Source organism: Oncorhynchus gorbuscha, unplaced genomic scaffold (genome assembly GCF_021184085.1).
Source record: "Oncorhynchus gorbuscha isolate QuinsamMale2020 ecotype Even-year unplaced genomic scaffold, OgorEven_v1.0 Un_scaffold_2306, whole genome shotgun sequence".
Lineage (NCBI taxonomy): Eukaryota > Metazoa > Chordata > Actinopteri > Salmoniformes > Salmonidae > Oncorhynchus > Oncorhynchus gorbuscha.
The window spans coordinates 2025-15319 of NW_025746856.1; the positions used below are offsets into that span (position 1 = coordinate 2025).

Sequence of the window (13295 nt, forward strand, 5' to 3'; positions counted from 1 at the left end):
TAGTGGGTGTGGTAGTGGGTACGGTAGTAGGTGTGGTAGTGGGTATGGTAGTAGGTGTGGTAGTGGGTGTGGTAGTGGGTACGGTAGTAGGTGTGGTAGTGGGTATGGTAGTAGGTGTGGTAGTGGATATGGTAGTGGGTACGGTAGTAGGTGTGGTAGTGGGTATGGTAGTAGGTGTGGTAGTGGGTGTGGTAGTGGGTGTGGTAGTAGGTATGGTAGTCGGTATGGTAGTAGGTGTGGTAGTGGGTGTGGTAGTGGGTGTGGTAGTAGGTGTGGTAGTGGGTATGGTAGTGGGTATGGTAGTCGGTATGGTAGTGGGTAAGGTAGTGGGTACGGTAGTGGGTATGGTAGTGGGTATGGTAGTGGGTAAGGTAGTGGGTATGGTAGTGGGTAAGGTAGTGGGTATGGTAGTGGGTAAGGTAGTGGGTATGGTAGTGGGTAAGGTAGTGGGTATGGTAGTGGGTAAGGTAGTGGGTATGGTAGTGGGTATGGTAGTGGGTATGGTAGTGGGTAAGGTAGTGGGTATGGTAGTGGGTATGGTAGTGGGTATGGTAGTGGGTGTGGTAGTAGGTGTGGTAGTGGGTATGGTAGTCGGTATGGTAGTGGGTATGGTAGTCGGTATGGTAGTGGGTACGGTAGTAGTTGTGGTAGTGGGTATGGTAGTGGGTACGGTAGTAGGTGTGGTAGTGGGTATGGTAGTGGGTATGGTAGTGGGTATGGTAGTGGGTATGGTAGTCGGTATGGTAGTGGGTATGGTAGTGGGTATGGTAGTGGGTGTGGTAGTGGGTATGGTAGTGGGTATGGTAGTCGGTATGGTAGTAGGTGTGGTAGTGGGTATGGTAGTGGGTATGGTAGTAGGTGTGGTAGTGGGTATGGTAGTCGGTATGGTAGTGGGTGTGGTAGTGGGTACGGTAGTAGGTGTGGTAGTGGGTATGGTAGTAGGTGTGGTAGTGGGTGTGGTAGTGGGTACGGTAGTAGGTGTGGTAGTGGGTATGGTAGTAGGTGTGGTAGTGGGTATGGTAGTGGGTACGGTAGTAGGTGTGGTAGTGGGTATGGTAGTAGGTGTGGTAGTGGGTATGGTAGTAGGTATGGTAGTGGGTACGGTAGTAGGTGTGGTAGTGGGTATGGTAGTAGGTGTGGTAGTGGGTATGGTAGTGGGTATGGTAGTGGGTATGGTAGTGGGTATGGTAGGGGGTATGGTAGTGGGTGTGGTAGTGGGTATGGTAGTAGGTGTGGTAGTGGGTATGGTAGTGGGTATGGTAGGGGGTATGGTAGTGGGTGTGGTAGTGGGTGTGGTAGTAGGTGTGGTAGTGGGTATGGTAGGGGGTATGGTAGTGGGTATGGTAGTGGGTGTGGTAGTGGGTGTGGTAGTGGGTATGGTAGTAGGTGTCAGGCGCACCAGTTTGTGTGTGTCAAGAACTGCAACACTGCTGGGTTTTTCACGCTCAACAGTTTCTTGTGTGTATTACTAGATATTACTGCACTGTTGGAGCTAGACACACACGCATTAGGTATTACTGTACTGTTGGAGCTAGACACACAAGCATTAGGTATTACTGTACTGTTGGAGCTAGACACACAAGCATTAGGTATTACTGTACTGTTGGAGCTAGACACACAAGCATTAGGTATTACCGTACTGTTGGAGCTAGACACACAAGCATTAGGTATTACTGTACTGTTGGAGCTAGACACACAAGCATTAGGTATTACTGTACTGTTGGAGCTAGACACACAAGCATTAGGTATTACTGTACTGTTGGAGCTAGACACACAAGCATTAGGTATTACTGTACTGTTGGAGCTAGACACACAAGCATTAGGTATTACTGTACTGTTGGAGCTAGACACACAAGCATTAGGTATTACTGTACTGTTGGAGCTAGACACACAAGCATTAGTTATTACTGTACTGTTGGAGCTAGACACACAAGCATTAGGTATTACTGTACTGTTGGAGCTAGACACACAAGCATTAGGTATTACTGTACTGTTGGAGCTAGACACACAAGCATTAGGTTTTACTGTACTGTTGGAGCTAGACACACAAGCATTAGGTTTTACTGTACTGTTGGAGCTAGAAACACAAGCATTAGGTATTACTGTGCTGTTGGAGCTAGACACACAAGCATTAGGTATTACCGTACTGTTGGAGCTAGACACACAAGCATTAGGTATTACTGTACTGTTGGAGCTAGACACACAAGCATTAGGTATTACTGTACTGTTGGAGCTAGACACACAAGCATTAGGTATTACTGTACTGCTGGAGCTAGACACACAAGCATTAGGTATTACTGTACTGTTGGAGCTAGACACACAAGCATTAGGTATTACTGTACTGTTGGAGCTAGACACACAAGCATTAGGTATTACTGTACTGTTGGAGCTAGACACACAAGCATTAGGTTTTACTGTACTGTTGGAGCTAGACACACAAGCATTAGGTATTACTGTACTGTTGGAGCTAGACACACAAGCATTAGGTTTTACTGTACTGTTGGAGCTAGACACACAAGCATTAGGTATTACTGTACTGTTGGAGCTAGACACACAAGCATTAGGTATTACTGTACTGTTGGAGCTAGACACACAAGCATTAGGTATTACTGTACTGTTGGAGCTAGACACACAAGCATTAGGTATTACTGTACTGTTGGAGCTAGACACACAAGCATTAGGTATTACTGTACTGTTGGAGCTAGACACACAAGCATTAGGTAATACTGTACTGTTGGAGCTAGACACACAAGCATTAGGTATTACTGTACTGTTGGAGCTAGACACACAAGCATTAGGTTTTACTGTACTGTTGGAACTAGACACACAAGCATTAGGTATTACTGTACTGTTGGAGCTAGACACACAAGCATTAGGTATTACTGTACTGTTGGAGCTAGACACACAAGCATTAGGTATTACTGTACTGTTGGAGCTAGACACACAAGCATTAGGTATTACTGTACTGTTGGAGCTAGACACACAAGCATTAGGTATTACTGTACTGTTGGAGCTAGACACACAAGCATTAGGTTTTACTGTACTGTTGGAGCTAGACACACAAGCATTAGGTATTACTGTACTGTTTGAGCTAGACACACAAGCATTAGGTATTACTGTACTGTTGGAGCTAGACACACAAGCATTAGGTATTACTGTACTGTTGGAGCTAGACACACAAGCATTAGGTATTACTGTACTGTTGGAGCTAGACACACAAGCATTAGGTTTTACTGTACTGTTGGAACTAGACACACAAACATTAGGTATTACTGTACTGTTGGAGCTAGACACACAAGTATTAGGTATTACTGTACTGTTGGAGCTAGACACACAAGCATTAGGTATTACTGTACTGTTGGAGTTAGACACACAAGCATTTCGCTGCACCTCCACCTTTGACTGTGAGACAACGCCCAGTATGCCAGGGAACAGGAACTTGACCTCAGACTGTGGGAGAAATTATATACATGATTATAGTAAACACAAGAGAAAGATACACATATGGGTTCATTTCCTGTTCTGGTAAAATGCATTGTCTATTGTATATGGCAGGAAGCAGATAAAGGCCATGGGGGTATGGGATAGCTGAGAAACACTCCTAGACCAGCTGGACATGCAAGGATCAAAGGGATAGAAAAAAGGAGGGGTCAGCTAAATTACATTTACATTTAAGTCATTTAGCAGACGCTCTTATCCAGAGCGACTTACAAATTGGTGCATTCACCTTATGACATCCAGTAGAACAGTCACTTTACAATAGTGCATCTAAATCTTAAAGGGGGGGTGAGAAGGATTACTTATCCTATCCTAGGTATTCCTTAAAGAGGTGGGGTTTCAGGTGTCTCCGGAAGGTGGTGATGGATTACAGACATCAATCACAGGGCAGCTGGACACTGAAGCTGGAGGAGATGAAAGACACATGCAGAGGGACACATGGGGTTAATTACAGGGTCTGAACACAGGCCACAGGAAAGGGGGGTGTATATTATCTTTAGGTCAAAGCAAAGGTCTTGTCATCTGCCGAAAGCAGATGTGGGCGTTACTGGGCTGAACAAGCAGGACGCACAGATTGGGATGTAACTGTATTTGCATTGGGGGATGAACTGATGATGTATGCATGGATATAAAAGGAAGAGCGAGAGCTCTGGAGGGTGTGTGTTCCGCGGATCGCTCCGGCTTATGATACTGCTGTATTAAAAGTCTATATTGATTTTCACAAAGTTCTTGGTTGTGTCATATTTGAACCGATTTGCCACTACAAGAACTGAAGACTCCCTTGGTTCCAATCAACAGACCAGAGACCTCTGACTCACTAAGCTTTAGTGACTAAAGGGTTAAAGTGCAGACCGATTAGGGGTGGTGTGTGTGTGTGTGTGTGTGTGTGTGTGTGTGTGTGTGTGTGTGTGTGTGTGTGTGTGTGTGTGTGTGTGTGTGTGTGTGTGTGTGTGTGTGTGTGTGTGTGTGTGTGTGTGTGTGTGTGTGTGTGTGTGTGTGTGTGTGTGTGTGTGTGTGTGTGTGTGCGTGTGTGTGTGTGTGTGTGTGTGTGTGTGTGTGTGTGTGTGTGTGTGTGTGTGTGTGTTACTGGAGATGATGACAGAAACCTTCTATGTATAGCCTCTATTACTGGTATTGTGTGTGTTTATGAAATAATATAATATTTCATATCCTCTCAAAAGTCAAAGGTATTATTGAGATGATTCAAATCCTTATCCTTATTCATCAATCAAAAAAGCAAACAACCAATCAACAAACTTGACCGTTATTTATTACAAAGAACAATACTTTCCAATCCATTTAATTTAAAAACATCATTACAATCAGTAGCACAGCCACGAAGTCATCAAACATAACCACACTGCTGACCCTAATGCCTCACCTTAAGCACATGTTTACTTTGCAGCCGGCACATATGGTGAAGGATACCCTGTCACACATTCCCATTGACAGAAAGGAAGCTGTCCTGCTGTGGTAATTTCAGAGAGACAGTAGAGGAAGCTGTCCTGCTGTGGTAATTTCAGAGAGACAGTAGAGGAAGCTGTCCTGCTGCAGTCATTTCAGAGAGACAGTAGAGGAAGCTGCCCTGCCGCAGTAATTTCAGAGAGACAGTAGAGGAAGCTGTCCTGCTGTAGTCATTTCAGAGAGACAGTAGAGGAAGCTGTCCTGCTGTGGTCATTTCAGAGAGACAGTAGAGGAAGCTGTCCTGCTGCAGTCATTTCAGAGAGACAGTAGAGGAAGCTGCCCTGCTGCAGTCATTTCAGAGAGACAGTAGAGGAAGCTGTCCTGCTGTAGTCATTTCAGAGAGACAGTAGAGGAAGCTGCCCTGCTGCAGTCATTTCAGAGAGACAGTAGAGGAAGCTGTCCTGCTGCAGTCATTTCAGAGAGACAGTAGAGGAAGCTGTCCTGCTGCAGTCATTTCAGAGAGACAGTAGAGGAAGCTGTCCTGCTGCAGTCATTTCAGAGAGACAGTAGACTATTGTCTTTCTGATGTGGATTACGCACTGAACTGTCAGTAGGCTGTGGCTAGGTCTGTTCATATATACAGTAGGTTTGCAGATATGGATCACTTTGTGGCAGGTGTCTCATCTTGGTCTGTTCACATGCGTTTGTGGATGTGGATCACTTTGTGGCAGGTGTCTCATCTTGGTCTGTTCACATGCGTTTGTGGATGTGGATCACTCTCTTGCAGTTGGGGCAGCGGTGTTCTACGTCCTTACAGGAGTCAACACAGAGCGGAACCAAACAGCATGGCCAGCACCTAGAGAGGGAGGGAGAGAGAGACAGAGAGAGAGAGAGGGAGAGAGAGACAGAGAGAGAGAGAGACAGAGAGAGAGAGATAGAGAGAGAGAGAGACAGAGAGAGAGAAACAGAGAGAAACAGAGAGAGAGACAGAGAGAAACAGAGAGAGAGAGAGAGACAGAGAGAGAGAGAGAGAGAAACAGAGAGAGAGAGAGGGGATTCAGTGTGTATATCCATCTGTACAGTGTATGTGTGTTTGTGAGAGAGAGAAAAAAAATGTGTGCCACATTTTTCTCTCTCTCACAAACACACTGTACAGATGGATGAAACACGTGTGTTTTTTAAATGTTTTTTTTTTTTTACTAGGCAAGTCAGTTAAGAACAAATTCTTCTTTTCAATGACGGCCTAGGAACAGTGGGTTAACTGCCTGTTCAGGGGCAGAACGACAGATTTGTACGGGGGTTTGAACTTGCAACCTTCCGGTTACTAGTCCAACTCTCTAACCACTAGGCTACGCTGCCGCCCCGTGTGTGTACAACTTACAGGAGGAAGCCGAGTGATCCACAGATGAGCCAGGTGAGCAGTCCAGGGGTGTGTGTGGTCTCTGTCAGAACCAGGACCTGACAGTGGGGACACGTTATCTGGCCGGGTACGTCTCTTAGCAACGGCTGCTGTATCACCACCTGGGTTACTGCAGAGGGAGGAGAATACTGGTTAGAACCAGATAAAACTGGTCAGAACCACCACCTGGGTTACTGAACACCCCCCTATCCACATCGATGGAACAGTAGTGGAGAGGGTAGCTAGTTTTAAGTTCCTCGGCATACACATCACAGACAAACTGAATTGGTCCACTCACACTGACAGCGTCGTGAAGAAGGCGCAGCAGCGCCTATTCAACCTCAGGAGGCTGAAGAAATTCGGCTTGTCACCAAAAGCACTCACAAACTTCTACAGATGCACAATCGAGAGCATCCTGGCGGGCTGTATCACCGCCTGGTACGGCAACTGCTCCGCCCTCAACCGTAAGGCTCTCCAGAGGGTAGTGAGGACTGCACAACGCATCACCGGGGGCAAACTACCTGCCCTCCAGGACACCTACACCACCCGTTGTTACAGGAAGGCCATAAAGATCATCAAGGACATCAACCACCGAACCACTGCCTGTTCACCCCGCTATCATCCAGAAGGCGAGGTCAGTACAGGTGCATCAAAGCTGGGACCGAGAGACTGAAAAACAGCTTCTATCTCAAGGCCATCAGACTGTTAAATAGCCACCACTAACATTGTGGCTGCTGCCAACACACTGTCATTGACACTGACCCAACTCCAGCCATTTTAATAATGGGAATTGATGGGAAATGATGTAAATATATCACTAGCCACTTTAAACAATGCTACCTTATATAATGTTACTTACCCTACATTATTCATCTCATATGCATATGTATATACTGTACTCTACAACATCGACTGCATCCTTATGTAACACATGTATCACTAGCCACTTTAACTATGCCACTTTGTTTACTTGTCGACACACTCATCTCATATGTATATACTGTACTCGATACCATCTACTGTATGCTGCTCTGTACCATCACTCATTCATATATCCTTATGTACATGTTCCTTATCCCCTTACACTGTGTATAAGACAGTAGTTTTGGAATTGTTAGTTAGATTACTTGTTGGTTATCACTGCATTGTCGGAACTAGAAGCACAAGCATTTCGCTACACTCGCATTAACATCTGCTAACCATGTGTATGTGACAAATAAAATTTGATTGGATTTGATTTGATTTGATTTGATTTGCAGCGGGAGGAGAATACTGGTTAGAACCAGATAAAACTGGTCAGAACCACCACCTGGGTTACTGCAGAGGGAGGAGAATACTGGTTAGAACCAGATAGAACTGGTCAGAACCACCACCTGGGTTACTGCAGAGGGAGGAGAATACTGGTTAGAACCAGATAAAACTGGTCAGAACCACCACCTGGGTTACTGCAGCGGGAGGAGAATGCTGGTTAGAACCAGATAGAACAGGACAGAACCACCACCTGGGTTACTGCAGCGGGAGGAGAATACTGGTTAGAACCAGATAAAACTGGTCAGAACCACCACCTGGGTTACTGCAGCGGGAGGAGAATGCTGGTTAGAACCAGATAGAACTGGTCAGAACCACCACCTGGGTTACTGCAGAGGGAGGAGAATACTGGTTAGAACCAGATAGAACTGGTCAGAACCACCACCTGGGTTACTGCAGAGGGAGGAGAATACTGGTTAGAACCAGATAGAACTGGTCAGAACCACCACCTGGGTTACTGCAGAAGGAAGAGAATATTGGTTAGAACCAGATAGAACTGGATAAAACTGGATATAACTTCATGGAATTTGATAGGACTGGATAGAACTGGATAAAACTGGATATAACTTTGTGGAATTGGATAGAACTGGACAGGACTAGAAAGAATACCCACCCCCCGGGTTACTGTAGGGAGAGGAAAATACTGGTCAGAACTGGATAGAACTGGATAGAACTCAATAGAATGGAATAGAACTGGACAGAACCAGACAGAGCAAGATAGAACAATAGGCCCCCCAAAAATTGTGTCGCTTGTTGTTAGTTCTATATTTCTAACCTCTACAGAGGAAGAATATTCGAGGGGTTGCTAAGGCTGGGTGTTGCTAGGGCCAGGACGTCCAGCCAATACCCTGTGTGTGTCCAACTTGGTTCTCGTTTTTCACTGGGTACTGTGAATACTAAAATAAGGAACCGATTGAGGTAGTTTTGGTCCGACAGTTTGGAGTTTTTTCAGGGAGTGTGTGTGACTCACCGCTGGGGACGTTTGTAGGTTGTGCCATGCCCGTGCCGTATTGGGGAGATGGTGGGTACATGCCGGGTTGGGGAGGTGGTGGGTACATGCCGGGTTGGGGAGGTGGTGGGTACATGCCGGGTTGGGGAGGTGGTGGGTACATGCCGGGTTGGGGAGGTGGTGGGTACATGCCGGGTTGGGGAGGTGGTGGGTACATGCCGGGTTGGGGACCTGATCAATAAGGGATAAATAAATACATCAATACACTGTGTAATTTATCACAAACCCAGGGATACAGAATGGTTGGTCAGCATTATGGGAACACAAACCCAGGAATACAGAGTGGTTGGTCAGCATTATGGGAACACAAACCCAGGGATACAGAGTGGTTGGCCAGCATTATAAGAACACAAACCCAGGGATACAGAGTGGTTGGCCAGCATTATGGGAACACAAACCCAGGGATACAGAGTGGTTGGCCAGCATTATGGGAACACAAACCCAGGGATACAGAGTGGTTATCAGTGTAGGTCTGATATCTTACCTCCCTGGAAGCCAGGCTGGGGGGGGTAGGCTGTTCCCCCCCCACTTCCATGGTAGCCCGCTGGGAAGCCGGGGTAGGGGGGAGCCGACACGTCCTGCGGGGGTCCATACTGGCTCTTCTCCATACTGTCTGGGGTGGGGTTGAGAGAGAGAGAGAGTGGAAGACAGTGAGCACAAACACTTTGAGCACACCTTATGAAAATAACACATTTAGAAAACATATGTCTCTGCCCCTCACCTTCTCTCCCCCCTATAATACACAGTACAGTATGTAATCTGGAATCAGCTATAATACACAGTACAGTATGTCATCTGGAATCAGCTGTATTACACAGTGCAGTATGTCATCTGGAATCAGCTATAATACACAGTGCAGTATGTCATCTGGAATCAGCTATAATACATTTACATTTACATTTAAGTCATTTAGCAGACGCTCTTATCCAGAGCGACTTATGTCATCTGGAATCAGCTATAATACATAGTGCAGTATGTCATCTGGAATCAGCTATAATACACAGTACAGTATGTCATCTGGAATCAGCTATAATACACAGTACAGTATGTCATCTGGAATCAGCTATAATACACAGTACAGTATGTCATCTGGAATCAGCTATAATACATAGTACAGTATGTCATCTGGAATCAGCTATAATACACAGTACAGTATGTCATCTGGAATCAGCTATAATACACAGTACAGTATGTCATCTGGAATCAGCTATAATACACAGTGCAGTATGTCATCTGGAATCAGCTATATACATCCCATCATCTATACATCATTGATCTACGTGGTCTCCTTTGGGAAACAGGTCTTCTGATCCCAATAGGACTTCCTGGTTCAATAAATAAATACACTTTCTAACCTCCTGATTCATTCTAACCTCAGGCTTATCAATAACCTTTACTTACAGTAACCAGGTCAGTCGTTAAAAACAAACTATTATAAGGAAATGCATAGATTATACTACAGCGCTATACATACAGTGCATTCGGGAAGTATTCAGACCCCTTGACTTTTTCCACATTTATTTAAGTTACAGCCTTATTCTAAAATGGATTAAATAAATAAAAATCCTCCGAAATCTACACACAATACAACATAATGACATCACAATACCCCATAATGATGTCACAATACCCCATAATGACAAAGCAAAAACAGGTTCTTAAAAATGTTTGCAAATGTTTACAAAACAGAAATACCTTATTTACATAAGTATTCAGACCCTTTGCTACAAAATTTACTCTAAATTGAGCTCAGGTGCATCCTGTTTCCATTGATCATCTTTGAAATGTTTCTACAACTTGGAGTTCACCTGTGGTAAATTCAATTGATTGGACATGGTTTGGAAAGGCACACACCTGTCTAAATAAGGTTTCACAGTTGACAGTGCATGTCACAGCAAAAACCAAGCCATGAGGACGAAGGAATTGTCCGTAGAGCTCCGAGACAGGATTGTGTCGAGGCACAGATCTGGGGAAGGGTACCAAAAAATATGCAGCATTGAAGGTCCCCAAGAACACAGTGGCCTCCATCATTCTTAAATGAAATAAACTAAATAACAAAAAAATAAACAAATAAACAAAAAAACTTAGTAACTCTGCCAGAGTCTTTTGGTTCACTTTTGCCGGTCCCAAGCCCGGGTAAAGGAGGGTTGGAATTTTGACATAAAAAAAAAAGAATCGACAGAAGAAAGTTCATTAGTGGTTCTAAACATATTTAGGGTGTTTTTTACTTGCATTTTGTCTCTCCCACAACTTTATTCCTCTCTCCTACAGCGTCCATCACAATTACATGGCCAATTATGCAAAGACGTCATTTAGCGATTTCTAGCGACTTTTAGGACAGCCAATAGTCATTTAGCGATTTCTAGCGACTTTTAGGACAGCCAATAGTCATTTAGCGATTTCTAGAGACTTTTTGGACAGCCAATAGTCATTTAGCGATTTCTAGCAACTTTTAGGACAGCCAATAGTCATTTAGCGATTTCTAGCAACTTTTAGGACAGCCAATAGTCATTTAGTGATTTCTAGCGACTTTTAGGACAGCCAATAGTCATTTAGCGATTTCTAGCGACTTTTAGGACAGCCAATAGTCATTTAGCGATTTCTAGCAACTTTTAGGACAGCCAATAGTCATTTAGAGATTTCTAGCGACTTTTAGGACAGCCAATAGTCATTTAGCAATTTCTAGCAACTTTTATGACAGCCAATAGTCATTTAGTGATTTCTAGCGACTTTTAGGACAGCCAATAATCATTTAGCGATTTCTAGCGACTTTTAGGACAGCCAATAGTCATTTAGCGATTTCTAGCGACTTTTAGGACAGCCAATAGTTACTTTCCTTATTGAGGAGTTGGCAACACTGTTTGAACGTGCCTGTCTTTACAGAATCAGCGATCGCGAGTAGATGAGCTTGTTTTGAGATCAAAGTGAGAGATGCATGTATCCACGGGTGCACATTTGTTCATATCCTTTGCTAGTTAGTGAGTTATTAGCCCAGTTATAGATCAGTTGTAATCCTCAATGGAGGAGTGTTTGTTTCCTACAAGACACAACACGTGTGCATTTCTAGACTTCTTTGAAAAGTGATTCAGGTAAAGAGCTTTTTTGTGTTAAAGGGTCAGTGTTGTATTAGTCAGGTTTTCTGTAATAATGGTATGGGAATAAAATGGTTTCTTGCATCAAACAACTCAACAACATTTTCAGTCGCCTCCTTGTCTGAAGGACAAGTGGATAAACAGGTTCATGTCAACAAGCCCTGGATGTGTTTTTTCAAACGTCTCATAGAATGTAGGCCAACATTGAACACCACACATTGGCTGCTACTGTAGGCTTAATGATAGAACAGCTATTTCCATGTTAAAATATTATGGGATGCATTTTCCCCATTGTTTTTGATGGTAGGCCCCTCTGGTAGTCCTACATTGTGATCAAATAATAGTCTACTTGATCACTGTTAAAACCAGGGGCGCAACTTTGGTTTTAGAAGTGGGGGGGACATAATTGTATTATTTTTATCCACTCAGATAAACACTCCAAACAACCTACCTGACCGCTCTGAGGCGTCCGCATGGTCCTAAAGCACACCGGTGCCTCGTTTTGTATCACATTTCAATGATACAACTGGGGGGGACTTAAGGAATTTCAGAATGTGGGGGGACATGTCCCCAGTAAAGTTAAGCCCCTGATTAAAACTAACTTCAGCAGACCTGAAATTTGCTCAGTAATGAAAACATTTGAGGGAACAGCCTATTCACAATATACTGTCGTTCACTACTTTTAACCGGAGTCCTATGGGCCCTGGTCGACAGTAGTACACTACCCTAAGGGCCCTGGTCGACAGTAGTACACTACCCTATGGGCCCTGGTCGACAGTAGTACACTACCCTATGGGCCCTGGTCAACAGTAGTACACTACCCTATGGGCCCTGGTCGACAGTAGTACACTACCCTATGGGCCCTGGTCAACAGTAGTACACTACCCTATGGGCCCTGGTCGACAGTAGTACACTACCCTATGGGCCCTGGTCAACAGTAGTACACTACCCTATGGGCCCTGGTCGACAGTAGTACACTACCCTATGGGCCCTGGTCGACAGTAGTACACTACCCTAAGGGCCCTGGTCGACAGTAGTACACTACCCTATGGGCCCTGGTCAACAGTAGTACACTACCCTATGGGCCCTGGTCGACAGTAGTACACTACCCTACACTACCCTATGGGCCCTGGTCAACAGTAGTACACTACCCTATGGGCCCTGGTCGACAGTAGTACACTACCCTAAGGGCCCTGGTCAACAGTAGTACACTACCCTAAGGGCCCTGGTCGACAGTAGTACACTACCCTATGGGCCCTGGTCAACAGTAGTACACTACCCTATGGGCCCTGGTCGACAGTAGTACACTACCCTATGGGCCCTGGTCGACAGTAGTACACTACCCTAAGGGCCCTGGTCGACAGTAGTACACTACCCTAAGGGCCCTGGTCGACAGTAGTACACTACCCTAAGGGCCCTGGTCAACAGTAGTACACTACCCTATGGGCTCTGGTCGACAGTAGTACACTACCCTATGGGCCCTGGTCAACAGTAGTACACTACCCTATGGGCCCTGGTCGACAGTAGTACACTACCCTACACTACCCTATGGGCCCTGGTCGACAGTAGTGCACTACCCTACACT

The 13295-nt window shown here is 45.0% G+C and overlaps 1 protein-coding gene across 3 annotated transcripts in view; it reads right to left on the minus strand.

Annotated features, from left to right (window-relative positions):
* Window positions 1–4756: 4756 nt before the first annotated feature.
* LOC124025617 (lipopolysaccharide-induced tumor necrosis factor-alpha factor homolog) overlaps window positions 4757–13295 on the minus strand; it is a 34073-nt gene continuing 25534 nt past the window's right edge. The window contains exons 3-6 of one of the 3 annotated variants that reach the window (XM_046338964.1): window positions 9103–9227; window positions 8580–8789; window positions 6284–6431; window positions 4757–5758 (exon numbers count right to left, since the gene is read on the minus strand). In XM_046338964.1, coding sequence (XP_046194920.1) covers window positions 5653–5758; window positions 6284–6431; window positions 8580–8789; window positions 9103–9227 — 589 coding nt within the window. In that variant the 3' untranslated portion in view covers window positions 4757–5652. Of the gene's footprint in view, window positions 5759–6283; window positions 6432–8579; window positions 8790–9102; window positions 9232–13295 lie in introns of all 3 variants that reach the window. The other 2 variants (XM_046338967.1, XM_046338966.1) reach the window with 2 other exon arrangements.